This window comes from Marmota monax, unplaced genomic scaffold, assembly GCF_021218885.2.
Source record: "Marmota monax isolate L192 unplaced genomic scaffold, Marmota_monax_Labrador192_F-V1.1 WCK01_AAM20220418_F8-fsc00219, whole genome shotgun sequence".
NCBI classification, from domain to species: Eukaryota; Metazoa; Chordata; class Mammalia; order Rodentia; family Sciuridae; genus Marmota; species Marmota monax.
Window position 1 is genome coordinate 1,917,644 of NW_026692081.1, and position 24,123 is coordinate 1,941,766.

The following is a 24,123-nucleotide window of genomic DNA, read 5'->3' on the forward strand; positions in this document are numbered from 1 at the left end:
CCTGGGAGCATGTTAGGTGAAGGTTGGCCACTCTATCCTACCATCCTGAGTCTATAATACCTGTGACTGCCACGGGCTCTTCCTGCCCTATCTGCTCCTTCACCTCTCCAATCAGTCCTCATCCAGCTTGATCAGATCCCAGAACCATTACTGAACAGTTATCATTCATTCTGTGCTCACTGACTAACCATTCCCTCCCTGCTATATTTCTAAACTTCTAATTATTATTCAAAGCCCAGGTCAGGAGAAATCCTAACTCCTCCATAGCACTATCATAAACTGAGTTTTTGTCTGCCGCCAGCACGGCTTCCATAGGACTGACCATTTGCACACTGGCATCTTTCTAATGGAAAATAAATTGTAAAAAATGTGTGCATGCATCAGGTGAATTTAAAGGAGATGGAAAGTTTGCTTACTGTAGTTCTGTTCATGTAGAAATCCTGCATGGTGCCGTGCGGTTCAGCAATAACCCTGTCCTCTGCAACGTGGAAAGCATCCAGTGGCGGGATATCGTCGACAACGACTTTATGAGCAATATGTCAATGGACTTGCAGAACCGCCTGGGCAGCTGTAAGTGTTGCAAGATCTTTCTCTTGGCTTCCAGCTTCCATGGTGGGTAGAGCTGTTCAATGCTGGAGTTGGGGAGACAGCATGTTTACTGTTAAGTCATATTATACTAAAACAAAAATAAGTAATAAACACATTATCTGCCTACCAGAAGAGCTTTTATATAAGACAGAGGTAAAAGTCTACTTTTCGTGTTGCCAGGTAGCACACCTTCTCATGCAGAGCCTGAACCCTTGAAGAGCCCTTGAACAGAATTACTGGTTGCAGGAAGAACTGTAGTGGTAGCCTTTAGTCCTGGCTTGAGGCTTCTCCCATCCTGCCTCATGGAGATTGACCAACCTCTTGTGTGCTACCGAATTACTACTGAGTCCTACAGTGGTACCCCAGTCCTCTTGACCCCCTTGACTTCTGCCCTCTGGATTATGACTGTAGGCACTCCCACATGGAACCACAGGCAAAATTGAGTACAGCCCACAGGGAGGAAGTTTGTAAATATTTCCCTGAATTCTTCTGACCTCATCCCTGCCCTGTTCATCAGTAAAGCAGCTTTGTGAGGGAGGGCCTGGCAGGAGACCAGGCCTAAGGTCACGGCTACACCCCTTGCCCATTGCCAAGGCCATGTGGTAAACTCTGAAAGACACATGCTTACACTTACCAAGCTCCCCTGAGTTTGATCCCCTTCCTGATCCCCCCTGGTGTTTCAACCCTTTAAAATAAGAAGGGATGACCACTTCCTGCATCTCTGTTTCCCTACAGCTGTTCAGTAGAAGCATGTTTATTTTTGGTCTCAAAATGTAGCTGACACAACTCTTCAAAATCATCAGCTGGATGTTCTTTTCTGTTTCTATTTGCTTCGTGTTTATTGATTGACTGGTTGTGATGGAATATTCATAATATAAAATTTATTACCTTAACCATTTTTAAATGTAAACTTCAATGACATTATGCAACCACGTCGTGATGTCGCCATTACCACCGTGTACTGGCAGAACTCCTTTCATCTTGCAAAGCTGAAATTATGTATCCATTAATCAATAACTCCTGTTTTCCCTTCCTCCCTATGCCCCAGCCTAGGTAGCCCTCAATCTAATTTCTGTCTTAATGAGGTTGACTACTCTAGGTACAGGTGGGATCGCACAGTATTTGTCCTTTTGTATCTGACTTATTTCACTTAGCATAATGTCCTCAAGGGCCATCCATGTTGTAGCATGTGTCAAAATTTTCTTCCTTTATATGACCAAATGATATTCCATCATATACTAATATCACATTTATCCCTAACCAATGCTACTATGAAAATGGATATTGAGCTCTTCCATTTTATAAATGTATCATTCTACCAGACACCCAACATATCACCCATTGTGTTTGCAATAAACTGAAAGTTTTTATTTTAGAATGCAAATTTTTGTACTATTCATGAGACCAAAGTTAGAATTTCCTCAGCTATATGAGGAAATATAGGGAGGTCAAATTGTTCAAATTTATAACAAACAAAAAAAAACCTTACAAACAAAGGTTATGGATTTGCCATGAATAAGATCAGACAGCCTGCAATGGTACACCTGTACTCACTGCCATCATGATTGTAAGGAAGATCCATCAAGAAGCATTGGGAAAAAAAAATGATGGGTGGACAGGTTCATGAAATAATTAGAGTCAAATATGATGACACTGTAAGCTATAAATCAATATGGTGTTGATTAAAGAAACGCTGTGTTATCTTTCCACTACTATAATAAAATACCTGAGATAATCAACTTAAAAGAGGAAAGGGTTTTTTAACTCAGAATTTTGAAGGTTTTAGTCGATGGTAAGTTGGTCTCAAAGCTTTTGGGCCTGTGCGAAGGCAGCACATCATGGCAGAAGTAGATGGCAGAGGAAGCAAAAGAGAAAGAAAGAAAAGGGGCAAGAATCCCAATATTCCTTTCAAGTACATTTTCCCCAGTTTCCCCAGTGACCAAACTTCTCACTAGGCCCCACCTCTTAAACTTTCCAGTTTCCCAAAAGCACCAACCTGGGGATTAATCCTTTAAAATATGGGTTTGTGAAAATCATTTCAGATCCAAAATATAGCAATAATCACATAAACCTAACTAAATCAAAAGTCCATAAGGAAATGGCATTTCAAGTAAAAATTGATTCAATAAATTGTTATGAAATTACTTAATGATTAGGGAGAAATATAGAACTGATAGAGCTGTAAAGGATTTTTGTTTTTGTTTTGTTTTAAGACAAACTAGGTATATTAGGTTAGTCATACAGGAAAGTACAAAATCACCTTACACCTATAGCTTCCTCATTACCTACTGCCAATCTCCTTGTGGAAAGTGGACTCCTCCCTTAACCATTGCTTTGCAATACACACATTCCTCCTGAGAACTTATCTCACTTCATTTTTACAAAAAAAAAAAAAAAAAAAAAAATCCTGTGAGATGAGTCAAGTATTTTAAGGGCAAAACATCTGAAATTCAGAAAAGTCAAACTCTGTACCCCAGCTTTGTGCTTTTGTTAATAAAGTTGGGAATTTGAGGTTAGAGTGAATAATTATCTTGCAAGGAAAATAAATTCAGACAAAAAAGAAAGAAAATAAATTCATCACCCATTCCATACCTCAAGATAAATTCCAAATATATTAAATATATGTAATAAATTATTGAACATGGATGTAAGTGGTAGAAGGAAACATAAATATTAATATTTATAATAACACTTTCAAGAAAATCCAAAGTTAGATAACATAAAAGAAAATTTTCATGTAAAAACATGTAATGAAAATATTATATGACATCTGATTGCCACGAAGGAAATCCTGACAGGATGACCCACCACCACCAAAATGGGCTAAGGACTTGAGCAGGTGCATGAGCATGCCCCCACACATATACACACATGTACACACACTTTTACAAAATAGGTGGCCAAGAAATCAGGTAAAATTTTATTTCTTACAATAGTAAAAAGGTCAAAAAAAATAAGGAAGTATAATTTTTGCTTTTGCTAAATATTTGAATTTCTTTCAATTTTATATGCATGGGTCAATCAGGGTACAGGGGCACAGAAATTCTTATATTCTTCTCTAGACATATAAATTAATAAGACAGGGAGAGAATTTTGGCAGTATATTTCCAAAGCTTATTTAAAGCCTTCATATCCATGACGGTTGGCTATCATGGCTGAGAATAAGAGAGGAAATAATTAGGGGACTGAAAATCATAAGAGATGTAGAAAAGTATTTTATACAGGAATATTTCTTGAAACCTTATTTATAATAAATCTTGGAAACAAACTATATATCAAAAATAAGAGATTGATTGGATAAGTTATGATTCAGCCATGCTTCCAAAATCATGCTAGGTAGAAGGATATTTAAAGGCATGAAAAAGTTGTCATGACATTTATTAGTGTTTTTTAAGATAACAAAGCAATGCATAGTGTGATATTGATTCTTATATAGATACATATTTAAATGTCCTTATTGATTGCCTCTTAATGATTCTTATTTCTTCTTTTTTGCTTTTCTACTATACACATTTCATATAGTGGGAATGCATCTAATTTTTGTCACAGAGGGTTAATAATACAATTATAAACAGACCTTGAATTCATTGGCTGGCAAATGTTTCCCTGTTACCTGAAAGATCATTTTTATTTTAAATATATTTCTTTTATAAACCTATTACAAGTTATAATCAAAATTGGAAGATGTTGATGTGTAGGGTGAAAAGTAACGGTAACTTCATCTCACTGTACAGACAGAGCTGCTTGTAACACATTTCTTTTGCTTTTGCTTTTTCTTCTTTTTGTTTCTCTGTTTCCTTCCCTCTGTCTTTGTGTTCACAACATATCACACACACCATCCATGTAGTGCTTGGCCTTAACATCTTTCATGACTCCAGGGAGTGGGCTCCGGCATTGCATTAATTTCTGTCACTCCTGGTGGCAATGGTAGAAATTGTCACTTGTTTTAGATGGGTCTCCTGGTTCACTAGACTTGGCAAATTGTCACCTCTTCCATTTGCAACCTAAATTCTTACAGCAGCTAAAATCTTCTTGAGAATAGGAGACATTGGAACACATATTACCTCCTTTCGATTATGATATGTTTATACTAAAAGATATCTGCATGGGGCTGGGGTTGTAACTAAGAGTGTAGTTCTCATCTAACATTCATGAAACTCCAGGGTTGGTTGGTTGGTTGGTTGATTTTGGTACTAGGGATTGAGTACAGGGGTGCTTTACCACTGAGTTACATCCCCATTCCTTTTTACTTTTTATTTTGAGTCAGTATCTTTCTATGTTGCTGAGGGTCTTGGTAAGTTGCTGAGGCTGGCCTCAAATTTGTGATCCTCCTGCTCAACCAAGTCACTAGGATTACAGGCATGTAGTACCTGTAATCCCAGTGAGGCCCCAGTTTTGATCTCCAGCAACACACACACACAGATGTTCCCATGAGTGTCCCCTTTTTAACAAATTTCGTGATCAACCTGTTTTTTTCTCTGTTTATTTCACAATCTGGGCTTAAGATTTCTCAGTGCTGATAAAAAATAAAATATGGCTAAGGAGATTAAAAAGCCTTTGTACGTATAATTTGTAATTGAACAATTATAAAAACTGATCAATTGCAAAGATTTCTGGATAGTAGCTTGTAAATTATTAGCTTAGATTTGAGATAATTAACATAGTAGTATACACTATTGACATGTTTATATTCAAATACCCAAAGATGACTGATCCACTCATTCACTCATGACCACACATGGCAAAGATATAGTAGGTACATACTTAGGACTCCACCAGATTAGACACCTCGATTCTGTTGTGAAAGATGCCAGAAAATCCCCCAAGCCTATGAAAATTGGAACTCTGGACCTTAGTTTCATTTAAATTCTCCTTTATGTGCCTGTGAAAAATTAGTAATTGCTCTCTGCCTCAGTTTCCATAGCTGAAATGTAAATAAAATCAGTATATGATTCATTTTTTATTTCTTATGGGGATCTTTTAAATCATCCTACAAACTAGCCAAAGAATAAGAAGTTTTAAAGCTATTCCTTATTTCTAGAACATTATCCAGGGCCATGGGAAAGGTATTATCAGTTTCTTATCATTTGTTCACTTTTGCTGAGATATGAATTTATAATGTTTATGTTTCAGGCCAAAAGTGTGATCCAAGCTGTCCCAATGGAAGCTGCTGGGGCGCAGGAGAGGAAAACTGCCAGAAATGTAAGTCAGTCAGTGAAGAAGGTCAATGTATAACCCCTCCTCCCCACCACCCATGAGCATATCCCCAAGTCAAGGTGTGACCACCCTCCCAACCTGAATTCAGGGGATTGGATTTGTTTTCCCTTCAGAGACTATAGGCCACTCCCCGACCACAGGGCCAGATGTTGTCAGTTTCATGAATGACAGTCTTGCAAATCTCACTGTATGTGCTTACTCCAGTGTGGGCTATTTGGGGCCACTTCAGTCTTTTGTAAATATGTGAAAGCTAGCCACCTATGTCCTAGTCATTTCTTCTGGACAACATGGTTGTTCGCACATTTTCCTGAGAATCAGAAACTCATCCTCTCCCTCTGCCTTCGTTATTCCTGGGTTTCCTGCTACCCAGAAGTTCGAACAATGTCTCTTAAGAGAGTTTTTGTGTGAATCCTACTTCAGGAAAGAATTTAATTTACCTGATCCTGGTTGTGGGCTCACATACTCCGTGTGGCCAAGGACTCTGGGGACTTGTCAGGTTCAAAATTGACCATCTGTCCCTAAATTTCATTGTGACATGGTTGCTGCCTCCCCTGAAATACTTCTTCCTGCCAAGTGCTTATGTTTTGTGTGCAGACACAAAGACTCAGTCTGACTAATGTCTAATTATTAAGAAGGTCTTGATTGATCAGTTCTTCTAAGCAATTAAAAATAAATAAATAAATAAAAGGTACCGTGAGGCAGGTCATGACAGGATTGAGTTTGGCTGAACATGAATGCCTGAGATCTTGAATCACAGAATCACCACATCACTGTATTCATCATTTCTCCCCACTTTTTCCATTACCTTTGCAAGTGCTCTTTAATTTTCCCTGGGAAATGATGTTTGCCTTCCCCTTGACTCAGCTCTCAGGTGATCTTTATTCTTTTTCAGTGACCAAGATCATCTGTGCCCAGCAGTGTTCAGGGCGATGCCGTGGCAAGTCCCCCAGTGACTGCTGTCACAACCAGTGTGCAGCTGGCTGCACGGGGCCCCGGGAGAGCGACTGCCTGGTAAGACCAAGCTTCCCTTCTGCTTCTTTTGGAATTGGTCCACAACTGCTGTACACTGCCACCCCCAACACCGACCATGACAGGGGCTTCCTGTGGGAGACGTTTGTGGATTAATATTGGCAATCACAGATATAGCATAATAGCATAATACCCTTGGCATTCATCACCAGGAACTAGGCACAGAGTAAGCACTAAATACTGTATATGTGTTATTGCCAATAGCAATAGCATCACACTGTTTATTGTTTCCCTTGATACTGTGAGATCCCTATGCTAGTCAGCTTTCTGTTACTATGAACAAAGTACCTGACAAGAACAATTTAGAGAAGAATAAGTTTGTTCTGGACTCACAGTTTCAGTCCATGGCTGGCCAGCTACATTGCTCTGGGGCAAGGTGAGGCAGAACATCTCTGTGGAAGGGTAGTAGAAGAAAACTGCTCATCTCATGGTATCCAGGAAGTAGAGGGAGAGAGGAAGGAGCCAGGGGGACAAGATATAAAGTGACTCACCTCCTCTAGCCATGTCCCACCTGCCTACAGTGATAACCCAGTACAGCAATTCTTTAAAATTATTAATCCATCAAATGGATTAATCCATTTTTAGGTTAAAAATCTCATAATTGCATCATTTAACCTCCTTCATTCCCACAAGAGCTTTTGGGGGACACCTCTTATCCAAACCAAAACAGTCTCCTAAGGGATCCATCCAGAGCTTTCCTGATTTTCAATAGTATGATATTTGGGTCTCCTGTCCCTCATCCTTCTCTTCTTTCTACCACAGTTCCAATGCCTCTTAGTCTACACCCTACCCCTAAGGGGTCTTGAAGCATTTCACTCTTATCTCTGCTACTATAGATAACTTACAAAAGCCTTGTCACCCGTGTACACTGTGGTATTTCATTTCAGAAGTCCTAGACACATCTGGCCTGGAGGTTACAATTCCCAGGGTCAATACTCAAGTGTAGTGAGATCTGCTCAGATTCCAGAAAGAGGCCCACCCTAAGCTGGTCTCTCAGTGGTTTCAACAAAGGGAAGATTCTGAAATTCCAGAGACTGGGCCCAACCCTAGGGATTTCAAACTGGTTGGTCTGGGGTGGGCCAGTTCCAATGGAAGTTTTCAGGGAAAATAACCCTTGTTACATAGCACCTTTCCTAGTGAAGTCTTTCTTCAGTTTATCCATAAATTTTAAAATGCATCCTGGAGTATTCTTTATAAAGGAAATACAATGTACATTGAATTTCAAAACAATGGTTATCACTAAAATGTCTTAACTCTTGCCATTTGAAAATTAATAGAGATATATTTTCTCTGATCATAATTTGTAAACTATTATAGCCAGGACAATATGTTTAAGAAAAATCATATTCTTGAGAGAAAGTTCTGACTCTACCAAAGGTCATTACTAGATTTTTCTACTCTGATTGAACACCTGAGCACTGAGCTTTCTAAGCCTTTCTATCCTGAAGACAAAACACCTTGCTTCCTTGATTTGGGGCACTGAGTATCCTTGCCCAGCTCCATCAGGCCTGTGTCCCTCCTGTGCAGGTCTGCCGCAAGTTCCGAGATGAAGCAACATGCAAGGACACCTGTCCACCACTTATGCTGTACAACCCCACCACATACCAGATGGATGTCAACCCCGAGGGGAAGTATAGCTTCGGTGCCACCTGTGTGAAGAAGTGTCCCCGTGAGTGCCTCACCTGGGAAACCCTTTGAGTTGTCAGGCATCCATATCCTCTTTTGTCTTCTACAGGAATCCTTGAGCTCCCTGGGGGGTTCAGGTACTGCCTTGGGTGCTCTTTGGGTCTCTGTGTTTGCCTTGTTCTCAGGCGGGTGAACACATGCTGATCAGGTGTGGAGGTGAAGCCCAGATGAGTGCCAAGGAGCACTAAGGCTTCAGGCTCTGCTTATGGGGCAGCGTCGTCTGTATTGGTTCTAGTGTCTATGGTGGCTCAACTGCATAACAGGAAACACACCTGTCACTCTGTCCCCCCAAAATAAAGGCCAGCTGCAGTAGTCCAGAGTGTTCGGTTGTCTGATTAGCACAAAACCACAGTTCTTTGGGTCATTTCATTGTTTTGTTCTTATACCAACCAGGTATTTAACAGACCTAATTACAGAGAAGAGCAGATCTGCAGCCTTCTTAAGTGGTTCAAATTATGGTGAAATCATTCCTCTTGGAAGTATTGCAAAAGCTTTTTTTTTTTTTTTATTTCATTTGTTTGGGTTTGGGTTTTGCTTATTTATATTTGCATCCCACTGGTGGCTGCAGGGAAAGGGTGACCTGAATTATTTCTGAACAGAGAAAGTGAAACAATGTCTAATTAAAGGGCTCTTGATTTCTAGAAAGGAGATTAGGGGACAATGTAAAAGAACAACTATGAAAGGCAGAAATTACCCTGCTGGATTCGTGTGCATGAAAAATTTCAAACTCTGTACAGAAAAAAAAAATTCTATGCAAATAGAATAATAGACCATTGTAATGTAAATTGCAAGGTAAGATAAAGAAAACGTTGCCACAATTATGACATACATAGGATCTAACTTTTAATAGAGCTTTAAAAAATCCATGAAAACATTCAGGGCCTAAGATAACAAGAGCAACAGTTTACAGGAAAATTACCAATGTCCAGTAAATATTTTTTTTGGTGGATCTACTGTAGGAATATAGAGAGTTTCTTTAAAAATAGTGATGACATTAATTTTAAAGAAATAAATTATGTGTGTGAAGGGAAATGGAGGAAAGGACTGAGGTATCTCTCTGGATGCAAAACTTACTTATCTAGCCTTTGTACCTCCTTGCAAAGGGACACACAGCTACATCAGAAAGATGGATGGGCAAAGCTGCAGGAATGAAATGCAGCCTCAAATGCAGCCAGTTTTGTGGGAGAATGGTTGTGTTTAGGTTTACAGATCTAATAAAGATTCAAGATTTAAGTCTAAGTCCTGAAGATGAAGCCCATGGAGAACTATGGAGAAAACTGAGCTTCAAATCAATGCTTTCACCTGATGAGGATTGTTTTCCGGCTATGATGAAGCATCTGTATTTCTCCATATTGCAGTCTCGAAAGCTGTTGAACTCAGTTCTCTTTTCTGTTTGTAGCCTTTCCTTCTCTGTGCTCAAATAAATTCAACTCAAGGATCAGGGACCTTGTACCACAGGACGTAGGATGTCCCTGGGAGGCCCAGGACACCTGCTGCTGCCTTCGACACCTTCCTTTCTTTGTCTCTTTCTCAGGGAACTATGTGGTGACAGATCATGGCTCCTGTGTCCGTGCCTGTGGTTCTGACAGCTATGAAATGGAGGAGGATGGTGTCCGCAAGTGTAAGAAGTGTGAAGGGCCGTGTCGCAAAGGTAGGAGCCTGCAGCGTGTGTGTGGTCAGGGCTTCCTCCCTTACCCTGAGGCTGGCCACTATTGTCCACCTCCACGGGGACACATCCTACTCTTCTAATAATAATAAAATATATTGTTTCTTTAAAGTATAAGATAAATCTGGGAAGCCAGGTTAGGGTAACAGTAGGCATGGAAGATTTGGTCAGGGGAGTTCTCTGGTTAGAGTTGTGCTCAGAGGCAGCACCTGTGGCCCAGGTGTGCTATGGTGGGCAAAAAAGGGGAGGGGCAAGAGTCTTTGGGAGCCTTTGGACTATACTACTCAAGTGGGAAAGCATGAGGAGGAGGATTCAAGCCCAGTGAGGGCTGTAATAAGACCAGCATCTCCTTTCACCATTGTAACTCCCAAGCCTGCGTGTCCTGGTACCTAGCAGGCTTCCCCTCAGTGTTTGTCAAATGAACGAACGATAGCATGGTGGGAGGGGTTCTCAGGGCAGGAATTCCCTTTCTGCTACCCTCTGCCTGTGAAACTCCAGTTCATTTTAATTCATCAAATGTGAATATAACAAACATCTCTCTTAACAGTTTGTAACGGAATAGGAATTGGTGAATTTAAAGACACACTTTCCATAAATGCTACAAACATAAAGCACTTCAAAAACTGCACTTCTATCAGTGGAGATCTTCATATCCTGCCAGTGGCATTTAGGGGGTAAGTAATAATTAGGTTACTTGTGCAGAGAAAAGAAAATCTGCTGTTTTAACTGGTAAAGACAGATAATTAATAATCATTCTGCCATTTCTTTCAGGGACTCCTTCACACGTACTCCTCCTCTAGATCCAAAGGAACTGGATATTCTAAAAACCGTAAAGGAAATAACAGGTTTGTGCTGCCATATCCTAGGAGCACAAATGGGACATCAGAGTTTTATAGGGAACTTTGGTCAATCTCTTTTTCCCCTGGCATAAAAACATTTCTTCTGAGATTCACCACCATCAATTGCTTCTTTGATACTTTTCAAAAATTCAGTTTCCCCTACATATGAATATTTGAAGCCATGGCCGGGGTCACTCACAACTTGGTGTGAACATGTTTAATTCCTTGTTCTCCCCAGGTCAGACCAGCCCCCTTGATGGGCCAGGAACCGCACTGGGTGGAGGGAAGGGAAGATCGAGAAGATGAGGGACAGTAGGAGCTCTCAAGCCCTATAAGCTAAACTTTAAATCCCTGCTTGGCCTCTGGCATACCTTGGGTCCATGATTGATATCTGAGCTCCACTTTCTTCATCTCTACAAAGGGAATAGTTAGACCCAAAGCAAGGTTTGTTTAAAATTGGAACTAAATAAGAAAAATATTTGAAATTTGTTGTCTGTAAGGTAGGAGTCCACTTGGGGGGATCAGATATAAAGCCCCCAAAGGGCCATCAAAGCTGTTTCACAGCCTAGTAGGTGGGAGTGGGGCAGTAGAAGAGATGTAGCAGGGGAGTGGAATTTTGCCTTGACTTTCATCTATTCATATGTTCATGTCCTCAGTGAAGAGGATAAGAGCACAATCCAAACAAATATTCACTATCCTGGGAGAGTCTAATGAGAATCCTACAATAATGGTTCATACAAAAAGAAATAGAAAAAAAAAAAAAAGAAAGGAAGGAAGAAAAGAAAATCTAAATGGTACATGTACATGTCTGAGTCTTTATTCTGCCTTCTAGGGTTTTTGCTGATTCAAGCTTGGCCTGAAAACAGGACTGACCTCCATGCTTTTGAGAACCTAGAAATCATACGTGGCAGGACAAAGCAACAGTAAGTGGACCACAGCCAAAGCCTGATAGATTACTCTCTGTTTATTTAGTTTGAAATTAGACTTACACGAGAGTTTCCACACTAGTACAAAGACTTCCCATATATATCCTTCGCCCAGCTTTCCTTAAGGTTAACAAAGTATTGCATGAGCAGGTACAAGGATCAAAATGAAAAAGTTGACATTGTTAACTAAATTACAGGCTTTATTGGGCTTCCCAGTTTTTCCATGAATCTCTCTCACTGTCCACTCCAACTTCTCACATGTCAGTTACCCCTTATATCTTCTTAGTCTCCTCCAATCTGTGTTAATTCCTGTGTCTTACCATGTCTTTGATGTCCTTGACTCTCTGAAAAGTACAGGCCAGATGTTTTGTGGAATGTCTCAGTTTGTGTTTGCTGAAGTTTTGTCATGATGCATTTGAAGTTATGCATATTCAATCAGGGGAATTGGAGAAACTTTTTAACACTAAATTTTTTTTTCATGATTTCTACTCTTTATTTTATTTGTGCTAATTAATAACACATGACAGTAGAGTTCATTTTATGATTTCTAGTTTTTCAACTTCAACAATGAAATCCACACACTCAGAAACACACACATACACCACACACACACAAAGCATCTTTAACATAGTAAGAGAAATCATAACTTTTGTGGTGAGGAAGAGGGATTTTGGAAATCTTTAGCTTACACCTGCCTTGGAAACTGTTTGTTGAGAAGAGTTTTCCATAATTGAATATTAAAAGGACTACATAATATTGTGCAATATTAAAGAAAATCAGAATACCGGATACATAAAATATATATTGCTTTCCATAAAGTCTGTTTGATAAACACTTCTGATACTAGTAAACATACAACTAAACTGGGTGTGGTGGCTCATGCCTGTAATCCCAAAGACATGGGAAGCTTAGGCAGGAGGATTACAAGTTTAAGGCCAACATGACAACTTAACAAGACCCTGTCTCATATTTTTAAAAAATAATAAAAAGGGCTGGGGATGTGACTCAGTGCTAGAGCACCCTTGGGTTGCATTACTAGTACCACAATAATAAATACATAAATAAAAACAAATAAATATGCAGCTACTATTGCTTCCCTAAAAGACCCCTTTGCTCTGAATTCTCAGGAATGCTTTCTTTGCCATTCATACAAAGCTGAGATATTTAAAGCACTGGTTTAGATGACTTCTATGTACCACTTCGGGTATTTTTAGGGATTTAAGCAAGATGAAGGCTATGTATTTTTTCACATTTAGGGAGAAATCCAGTAATATTCAGTCCTCAGTGCCACAAGGTTATCATAAGTTTCAGAATGTGACTCCCCAAAACTCCAGACCTGTCCTGCAGGGTGCCGCAGTCTGGCTGGGCACAAAATAACAGAGCCACCACAAAAGCCTTGTAGATTCAAACAGCAACTCTTTATTCTCGAACTGTCACCAGCACTCTGCACGCACGTTCTGGGAAAATTCCACACACTCCACCGGGCTCTGCATACCAAATACTCTCTGAATCCCACGAGAACTCAACGGGAACTCAAGGAGTGGGCGCCCGAGGCAGCAGGATAGCCCTATTCCCAGCAGGATCCACCTTAAACCTGGAACCGCCCTATTCTCAGCAGGATCCACACCCTAAACCTGGAACCGCCCTAAACCCGGATCCACCCTGGTCCTTGAGCAGGGTCACCTTTCTCAAACATTCATGCAATGTCACTGCAAATGACCTGCGTCCAAGGCAAGCCCATTTCCACAATGGAGAGTTCTCCCTCTAAGCAACATTGGGTAGGCTGACAAGGAAATTGCTATGCGTCATTCCTACTTGGCTATGGCTCTCAGCATCTCCCCCCTTCTGATTAATTAAACAACAAGCAATGTGGCTTAGGGACCGTGCCTGTTAAGTTGTCCAATTCAACATATGGTCCTGAAAAGGTCGGGCTAACATCGGAGGAAAAGACCACCAAGAGACTGTCTCATGCAACAGCAAAGGGTTTATTGGGGGTCCAGCATGCTGGGGCTCAGAGCTCACTTCAGAGGAGCAAAGAACAAAGAGCCCCTTGAACAGAGCTTATATACATTCTTTGAAAAGGGCAGGGACTTCACATACAGCATAACAAATCACCTCACACCGCGGGAAAGTCAAACAACAACTCTAAAACATGATTAGCACATTCACTGGCGGGAACAAGTTAGATAGGGGTGATTGGTCAATACAAAAGGGGTATTCGTTTGAACTGATTGGTTTAAGCCAAGAGGGGTGTATGTGCTGAACTACATGGTTTCCCAACAGGTTATCAACTACCATAAACTACTGGGAGGGTTATCTGGCATCCCAGGTATTTCCCTGTCTCATGCTGATTGGTGGCTGCTAGGGGGTTGCTATGGATCCCCACTTAGCCTGACTGAGTCAGGGACACCTGGCGCAGCAGATCTCTCCTGTAGATAAACAACTTAGCAGGGTGGGAATGTGCCTAGGAGTGCTCTGTGGGTTTTTCCAAGGACAAAGGCCATGTCCCTTCCTTGGACAGCTTTGCTCTGAGATAGAGGCTGGTTTTTCAGTCCTTACCCGTCATCAGATGATCTGACCTCTAGGCGTCAGCCTCCTGTCTTCGGTTGGTACCACTGCAATTGGATCATACCTGTCACTGACTACCAGTCCAGCATACAGCCATACTTGTGGATAGGCCTATGCACCAGTGGGGGGGTGAGGTTCTTTGCCTCACCTCTGTTGGCCCCCAAATTTGGCCTTGGTGCCAGTGGGAGGGTGAGGATCTTTGCCTCACCTCTGTTGGCCCCCAAATTTTAGACCATCACTAGCAGAAGGGAAGAGGATACAGAAATGCCACAACACCAAGCCAATTGACGGCTCCTTTGGAAAAATTGTATCACTGGTGACACCATCAGCAAAGATATGCCAGCACTACCACAATTCGCTGCACCAACAGATAGATCACAATGCATACAAGTGATACATAGTCCAGGCAAGTTCTGCAAGCAGTTCAAAGCGGAGGAATCTATCAATATGTCCATTTCTTCCCAAAATAAATCAACTCCTTGAATGAGCATTACTTGTTGAGTTATTATTCATTGATTCATCAGTTTATACAGTTTACTGTGATAGCTATCAAAGAAGCTGTAGTTTGGTTTTATCTTTGTCTTCACCGGCACTGGGATGAAGATAGGAATTCTGGCAATGATGCTAAAAAGAAATTATGTAACATTACATTATCCTGAACAGAATTATTAAATATAATGAAAAGGAAAGGTGAAAGTAAACAAACAGATCTGTTAACCTCCTTTAAAAACAATCCTTAACAGTTGTTTACCTAATTTAAATTAAACCATTTAAATCACGTGAATAAAAAAAAAAGACCCAGCCTTGCCCTTGGTGTCTTGGCAGGGAGAGAGTTCCTAGCAGTAGTGGATATAGGTATCTTGCACAGGGCCTTCGGCTTCTCAGGAGCCATGTTGTAGGAAAAGAGGGAAAGGAAAGGAGAAAAGATGGGGAGGAGAAGAACAGGGAGAGAAGGGCTGCCAAATTATCCTTTAAACCTTTGCCACTTAACACTTTAATTAGAAGACTCTTCACTTAAGTCTTGTCTCAACTGGTCTGTTCCACATCCTCTTGTCCAGTGAGCTTCCTACAAGTGCAGATTTTTTCCCTGTGGTTTCTAGTCAGTCACAAACAGCAATCCAAGTTTCCCCTGAACAGTGCAAGATCTTCTGTGCTCCAGCCTCATCCACCCTCCACACCATCTCCCAGTCCTCCCCACCTGTACATTTATGTGCAACAGGCCACGACTCTCAGCATCCAACCCAGGTGGTTTGGAACTTCTTCCTTTCATCTCAATCTCTTTCATCCAATTGATGCACACATATTGAATACCTTGTAAAGTCCTAGCATAAAGGAAAATATCAGGGGTCCTGCTCTCCAGGTGACAGCCTCAAACATCATGGCTGTAGGGAAGTCCCTCCTTTTCAGAACTGTTTAAATATTCCATGATTCTGTAATGGCTCTTAGTTTTGCTTCATTCATCTCTCTAGGCTCAAATACTCTGCTTATATGGTTATTTCACTTCTAGATAAAGGGTTCCTTGAGAGTAGGAAACACGTATTTAATCTACATAGAATTTAGCACATAGTACCACAAATATTTGTTCAGTAAGTATATGACTGGGTAACTGGTAGGTGGTTAGATTGATGGATGGACAGACAAACTTATAGCCTTTAAAATACCTTTGGGGTTTTCAGAGGTGAAGCGTGTTTCCAATTTCTAAAAAAAATTAAAGTGTAGTAAATAAAATGTCATGAAGGTATTTATTCAGCTCCCCTTCAAGTCTGTTTCTGAGGTTGAAGATACTAAAGGAATGAGGAACTGGCTTGTCCTTAGAAAAGCTTAAAAAAACTTCTTGCAGCCAGGTAGTGTGGCACACATCTGTAATCATAGCATCTCAGGAGGTCGAGGCAGGAGGATCACAAGTTCATACCCAGCCTTAGCAACTTAGCAAGTCCCTAAGCAACTTTAGAAAGACCCTGTCTCAAAATAAAACATTTAAAAAAAAGGCTGGGGATGTGGCTCATTGGTAAAGTATCCCTGGGTTTAATCCGTGGTACCAAAAAAAAAAAAAACTACTTACCCACTTGCAGTTTCCAAAACTATAATGTATACCTTTCACAACATAACTTACAATCATTGGAAGATGGTAGTAAATCTAAGTGGTCCTGAACAACAAAATAAAGTTTTTAGTGATATGTTGTTTGCATCATTGTTCACAAGGTTATTTTTCTTTTCCCCAATTTAGTGGTCAGTTTTCTCTAGCAGTTGTTGGCCTGAACATAACATCCTTGGGATTACGCTCCCTGAAGGAGATAAGTGATGGAGATGTGATAATTTCAGGAAACCGAAATTTGTGCTATGCAAACACAATAAACTGGAAAAAACTATTTGGGACTTCCAGTCAGAAAACCAAAATTATAAACAACAGAGATCAAAAAGACTGCAGTAAGTGATCAGTTTTCATTTCAATTGTGCAAATGATTCCTGTGGGTCAGTTTTTTTTAGGTGGAATATTGAAGGACCATTCCCAAACATTTGTATTACTTTTTTTATTCCTTAAGAAGCAAATGAAATGTGTATATTCCAAATTGTGAAGATACGATGTGAAATTCACCAGAATTACCTCGAGATCATTCTCATTTCATAGAATAATTTGCTCTTAAGTTTAGGCTACAGATTATTTGCAATTTAAAAAAACTAAATTTAACCAGGTGTAGTGGCACATGCCTGTAATCCCAGCAGCTCGAGAGGCTGAGACAGGGTGATCGTGAGTTCAAAGTCAGACTCAGCAACAGTGAGGCACTTAACAACTCAGTGAGACCCTGTCTCTAAATAAAATACAAAATAGGGCTGGGATGTGGTTCTGTGGTTGAGTGCCCCTGAGTTCAATCCCTAGTACCAAAAAAACAAACAAAAAAACCATTAAATTCAGTATTACTTATGTTATACTTTAGCTATAGGTTACTCCTGCTCATTTCAGCCTCTGATGACTATACCTAGGCATGATAGCACACATGGACAGACATGCACCTGGGCATACACATACACACAGGAATGGGATGATATTTCACAGTAACATTTTCTATTCTGATTTTATCTTCATACGTTAGCTTTTAAGCTGGCAAATGCACCCAGCCTTGTGGTGAGACCTGGCCTTATGCAGAAGCAGATCTAAGTTCCAGTGCTGGTCTGACCCTCCTGGGCTTTGAGAACTTGGCCAATTAGTTTTGTAGATTTTTTACTTTCTTACCTATAAAATGGTGATTCCTATTACACAGTTGCTCATGAAAGAATTAAATGAAAATTCTGCATTATAAAGTTCTCTGGTCATGGTACCTAGCACCCAGCATTGACTATAACCTTCCCTGTTATTTCTGTCAGCTGTGAGAACAAACTACCACCAAGTCTGGTCCAGGGTACTCTTGACACCCAGCAGGGAGGAGGGAGCCTGCAGATGGCCTTGGTGCCTACTCCTTTCAATAGCCCCCAGCTGGTCTGTGTAGAGCACATAGCCTCCTTCCAAAGTGTTGTGTCTTCTTCTCCCTCTGGTCCTTATTCTGTAACTGACTCCTGTGACTCACTGTGTCTCCACAGAGAACAGAGGCCACTTCTGTAATCCCTTGTGCTCATCTGAGGGCTGCTGGGGCCCTGAGCCCAGAGACTGCGTCTCCTGCCAAAATGTCAGCCGAGGCAAGGAGTGTGTAGAGAAGTGCAACATTCTGGAGGGGTGAGATGCTGTTCTTTCATTACCCTGGTCTTGATCAAATCAGTCACAGGGTTGTTGTTATAGATTTTGATTATTCAGATTGATTCTCTTCCTTTCTTTCTTTTTCCTTTGTTGTTACTGTTGTTATCTTTTTAGTTTGTTTGCTTGTGTGTTAATTTTTTGCTAAACTGTTCATCATGATATGAAGGAAGCATTTTTTTTTTCATTATTAACTAATCCAACCCAATACTTTATGGAATTTTTTTTCCTGGAAATAGTGTATATTTTTCTAAGTTGTGCAATGTTCCTAAGACAAATAGAACAGTCACAGGTTGTTCCAGTGGCCAAGAGAATGTCATTGGTCCCTTCTTTACCATTCACTTTTTCTGGTGTGTCAAAATCCATTAATGCAAATCATATTTCCTGTTTGATTTTTGTTTTATGTGCCCCCATATGCAGTGAACATTGAACCATAGAAATAGCTTTAAATATAACTAGAGATAAGGAAATAAATAATCTGTATGATGTTTGTTTAATTTCATTGCAATCAATACAAAGATACTCTGAGAATCTCAAGATTAATGTAAAACTTTGAATGACTAGAAGTAATGACTAAAACAAATTAATTGGAAAGTCAAATTGAAGGATAGATAAGCAGATAAATTTTAAAAAAAAGAGAAAGGGAGAGTTTGATAGAGAAGAGCCATAGGAATTACAGGTGGGATGTAGGAAATTTTCCTTCCTGTTTCACATTAGGCATAGACCACAGCTTGGATCCCAAAATACTCAGAGACAGGATGGGAAGACCAAATTCAATGCAGTCCTTTAGCTGCTAGACTCAGAATGATTTGCATTACTGAGAGTGAGTGCTCTTTCAAATAAGAAACTGGTGCAGTCCTTATTGCCACAAATAGACTCTCATGTGAGTTTTTAGTTTTCAAGTCTCTTTTAGGGGACAAGGTAATTAAAATAATCATATCCCGTGACCCATGCCTTTCCACTAGTGTGGAGAATCCTGGTGTTCAGCAGTACCCTTTGGAAGACTGTCTCCCTAGCAGGGGATTTGACCCAGAGATGAAGCACAGAAAAACACCACTGTGTCATAGTTTAAATGATGCCATTTGTCTAAAGGAGGTCCCATGACATATTTTGTTGGGTGTAAACAGTCCTTGTTTTCTGCTTGGAGTGAAGATTTAGAGTTAATTCCAGGGAGATTTCAGTCTTCATAACAGCTCTCACACTATTTGTCTTTTCATTCAAGCATCAGCTTCTTGCTATTATCTACAAATCTTGAGGAAGGTTGAAAATAGTACAAGCAAAATTTTTCATACCTGTTCTAAACACGTACCATTTTGAGTAATAGCCATTAAGCTAGTTGGCTATTCCTCCTTCCTTTACCTACAGTAAGCTTTTCTATCCATATTAATTTAAATATTCATAGAGCTGTTATTAGAGGGAGGAGCCTCATTAAACCACTTTTTCTCTTCATTTTTGGCTTGCTAACCTAAAATATCAGAAACTAGGTTTTTGGAAAAACACAGGGAAGATATCTTTAGTGTAAATGAAGATTGTATGTTTATTTTTCTGGGAGAAGATGACCAAAGATTCAGTTGATACAGTCATTGTAATATATATAGTATAGTCTCTGAGTCCCAACTCTTTGACCTTTATCTAAAACTTTTCTGCCTTACTGGGAGCAGTGATTTGTGTCACCTGTTAGGGTCCTATCCACCTGCATCTGGAAGAGCCTCTCAGGGGATAGCATCATCAGTTTTCTTTTTCCTTCTCTCAGGGAGCCCAGGGAGTTTGTGGAGAATTCCGAGTGCATCCAGTGCCATCCAGAATGTCTGCCCCAGACCATGAACATAACCTGCACAGGCCGGGTAAGGAGTCCCTCTGCTGTTATGCACTCTCCTTTCACAGGAGCAGAAACAGTGGTAACTTGCATTTCCTTAACTGGAAGGATAACCATCCAAGCCCAGCTCCCAGAGAAGAAATGGGCAAGATCTGTAAGCTGTGGCAGTGTGGCTGTGTGTGAGTGACGTATCACACCTGTGACAACCTTTACCCTTCCACTCCAGCACCCCAAGCACATTTAACCATGACCATTTCTTCACCAGAGCACAGGAAAGCTGTGGTAGACTTTGGTTCATTCTCAGCCACTTTTCACTTTTTTTTTTTTTTTGCTACTGGGGACCAAACCCATGGGTGCTCTACCACTGAGCTGCACACCCTGCCCTTTTTAAAAAGCCTCTCAGTGGATGGCATCATCAGTTTCCTTGTTCTTTCTCTCAGGGAGCCCAGGGAGTTTGGGGAGAATTATAAGTGCATCCAGTGCCTTCCAGAATGTCTGCCCCAGTCCATGAACATAATTTGCACATAACCTTTTTATTTATTTGTTTTAACTTGGGGATAGCTTCTCACTAAGTTGCCCAGGCTGACTACAAACTTATGATCCTCCTGCCTCCGCCCCCACAAGTCACTGGGATTACAGCTGTACACCACCATGCCAGGCTACTTTTCACCATTTCTGACATGTGCAATTCATCTCTTTCTCATTTTAACCAAATATCATAAAATTATTTTTTAACATTCAGTTTAACTAAGTTGAAGAACCTTAAAAGAAACTTATAGCAAAACTTTTTAAAACTTGCAGTTTTAAATCTACATCTTCAATAGTAATCTTTTTAAGCTCACAAATGAGACATCAGGTCCCTCTAATACCAAATATCCCAATGTTGTTAATACTTGATTATATATATTTGGTTTTGAGCTTCAGTAGCCACATCTAAATTTAGTAAATGAAAATATTTTTTCAAAAGTTGTCCCTGCATCAGGCAGAGGTTAATAAGACTGTGTTAGATAGAGATCTAGGCTGTCAACATGGCTGGTTACAAAGTAAACCATTGGTTGATAGGTTTACAGGATGCTGAGTTAAATTTTCATCATTCTAATAGAATGGTTGGTGATATTGACTTAGTCTTCCAGCTGTTCTAGGTCTAAGTACACTCAGCCTTTTAGAGGACAAAAACTGGGACATTAGAGAGAAAAGCCCAGAGGAAAACCCTTCTTTTGTCTCATTCTCATTGCCTTATGAAGTGTGAGACACCCAACTCAAGCAGGAGCTAAGGCAGGAGGAATACTGGAGCTCAGGAGTTTAAAACCAGCCTGGGCAACACAGCAAGATCCTGTGAGGGGAAAGAAGGGGAGGAGAACTGGGCAAGAAGGCCCTGGGTTCTATCCCTAGCATCACAAAAATAAATAAACAAACATAGAGAAAAATCAAGATGGTTTTGACCTGGAAAGATGCCTATGATGAGTCAAGTAAAATGCAACAAAGTATATCATTTCTTTTATGTCTATGTATGTTACGTGCATTTGAAGTCAGAAAACTACACTGAACTTTACAGTGTGGTCATATCAAGCAAGAGCATTTACAGAACTTGTTTTCTGATATATGAAGACTTCTATATATCATTTTGGTTCACACTAAATATCTTAAGTAAAAAGTTATTCCCATTTTGAGAAAGAAAGAGACATACATAAATATTCTTCTGTGCTTTGGTGCAGGGACCAGACAACTGCATAAAGTGTGCCCACTACATTGATGGCCCCCACTGTGTCAAGACCTGCCCAGCTGGAATCATGGGAGAAAACAACACCCTGGTCTGGAAGTATGCAGATGCCAACCGTGTCTGCCACCTATGCCATCCAAACTGCACTTATGGGTGAGTGGGGCTTGGATGCCCATAACAGAATGTAGAATCAGAAAATGTTTCCTAACTTGCAAATTTATATGTTGAAAACACCTCCCAAATCTCCTGGCCATGGATTATAGAGGTTTCTATCAATCCATTACACAGGTGTTGGTCTTATATCCATTTTAGAAGCAGCAGCATGATTGAGTAGGTCTTGATACAGATAGGAATATCTCTTGGTCTCTCAGGATGTCACTTGGAGACTCTGTTCCACAGTGCTTCCTGTCCAAACAAGAGAGACTAAGTGATAGGTAGAAAGAGCTGAGTTCTCAACAGCTGTCACCTCTGCCTCTCTCTAGGTTACTAGGGTCCCTGTGTGCATTGATTTTTTTTTTTTTTTTTTTTGGTGTTTTGCAATTACATTGTCTGGAATATTGCTTACAAGTACTATCTTATAACTAGTCGATTATTAAGCTGTTACCAATTTTGCTGCAATCAGCAGAAATATTTTGATTGTATGTATCTTGTTTACTGGAATAATAAATTTGGCAATCAAACTGAACTACATCTGGCAATCAAAAAGAAGTTGAGTTGCCATCTATACCATTTCATGTTTCCTTGTATTTCTTAAAATCTTCAATCTTGTTTGGCCCTATTCCTCTTTCTCTCTCTAGATCCATCCAGTATTAGTTGGGTGCCCTTAGGCAGGTGTCTTAGATTCTCTGGGCCTCTCTTTATCTGTAAATTGGAATAATAACACAACATACCTAACAGAATTTTTGTAATTATAAGTTAAGATGTCTAGTGTACTTAAAACAGTGCCTAGAACACAGTGAGCACTCGATTAATGAATAGTAGCATGGATGATGGTGGTGGTAATGAAGTGATGGTAACTATGTTGATGACAGTAGCAATGGCAGTGATTGTGATTGAGACAATTATGATGAGTAGTCAGTTCTCTAGGAACACAATCATATCATCCCCCAATGATATTTTAATCTCTTTTTCAAAAGTTTCAAATTGTAGAACTGGGGATGTAGCTCAGTGGTAAAGTGCTTGTCTAACATGCATGAGGCCCTGGGGTCAATCCCCACAACTGCTAAATAAGTAAATAAATAAAAAATTCAGATTGTGTTACATGGGCCAGAATTTCCAGAATACTATCTGACACAATGAAAGTGAACATCAGAGTTTTACATTTGACAGTACGAGAATGGTTGTGTCACAATATTAAGAACATCTGCTGTTAATTTGAGATACTAATTATCTTGTTAAGGAAATAGTCACCTAAACTATTTTTTTAAACTAGTGAAGTACTATGGAATGGACTTTGAATTTTGCCAAATATCTCTTTGGTCACAATTTAATACTCTTCATATTTTGTCCCTTTTGCCATATCAGCATGCTGGTTATAGTGGCCAATTTGTAAACTCTGCAAAGCATATTATAAATTGTGCTTTGCATAAAAGACCCCAGATAGCCAAAGCAATCATGAGCAAACACAGCAATGCTGGAGGCATCTCAATACCTGATTTTCAAAGATATCAAGAGCCACAGAAATAAAAACAGCATGGTATTGCCATAAAAACAGACATGTAGACCCATGGAATAGAACAGAGGATCCAGAAATAAACTTCCACATCTGCAGCCATGTTATTCTTGACAAGTCGCTAAAAACCTATGTTGGATAAAAGAAAGCCTCTTTAACAAATGGTGCTGGGAAAACTGAGAATCTACAAGTAGAAGATTAAAACCAGATCCTTATCTCTCACCCTGTCCAAAAATCAACTCCAAATGGATCAAAGACCTTAATGTAAGAGTTGAAATTTTGAAATTGCTAGAAGAGAATAGAGTGGCAACACTTTAGCATGTAGGTACAGGCAAAGAGGAAATAAGAGCAAGAATTGACAAATGGGATTAAATCAAATTAGAAAGCTTCTACATAGCAAAGAAAGCAATTAACAGAATGAAGAGACAGTCTATGGAATGGGGAAAATATCTTTGCCAGCTATTATCTGACAGAATATTAATGTCCGGAATATATAATGAACTCCAAAAATGATCAACAAGATCGATAATTACCCCAACACAATCAATTACCTGGTGGATGATCTGAACAGACACTTCTCAAATAAAGAAGTACAAATGGCCAATAAACATGGAAAAAAATGCTCAACATCTTTAGCCATTAGAGAAATTCAATCAAGACTACATTGAA

At 39.9% G+C, this 24,123-nt stretch overlaps 1 protein-coding gene across 2 annotated transcripts in view; it reads left to right on the top strand.

Moving 5' to 3' along the window:
* Egfr (epidermal growth factor receptor) overlaps positions 1 to 24,123 on the top strand; it is a 203,309-nt gene that overhangs the window by 129,771 nt on the left and 49,415 nt on the right. For both annotated transcript variants that reach the window (XM_046460342.2, XM_046460349.2), the window contains exons 4-15: positions 436 to 570; positions 5,722 to 5,790; positions 6,698 to 6,816; positions 8,362 to 8,503; positions 10,055 to 10,171; positions 10,734 to 10,860; positions 10,958 to 11,031; positions 11,858 to 11,948; positions 16,747 to 16,946; positions 18,096 to 18,228; positions 20,000 to 20,090; positions 21,778 to 21,935. In XM_046460342.2, coding sequence (XP_046316298.1) covers positions 436 to 570; positions 5,722 to 5,790; positions 6,698 to 6,816; positions 8,362 to 8,503; positions 10,055 to 10,171; positions 10,734 to 10,860; positions 10,958 to 11,031; positions 11,858 to 11,948; positions 16,747 to 16,946; positions 18,096 to 18,228; positions 20,000 to 20,090; positions 21,778 to 21,935 — 1,456 coding nt within the window. The remainder of the gene's footprint in view (positions 1 to 435; positions 571 to 5,721; positions 5,791 to 6,697; positions 6,817 to 8,361; positions 8,504 to 10,054; positions 10,172 to 10,733; positions 10,861 to 10,957; positions 11,032 to 11,857; positions 11,949 to 16,746; positions 16,947 to 18,095; positions 18,229 to 19,999; positions 20,091 to 21,777; positions 21,936 to 24,123) is intronic.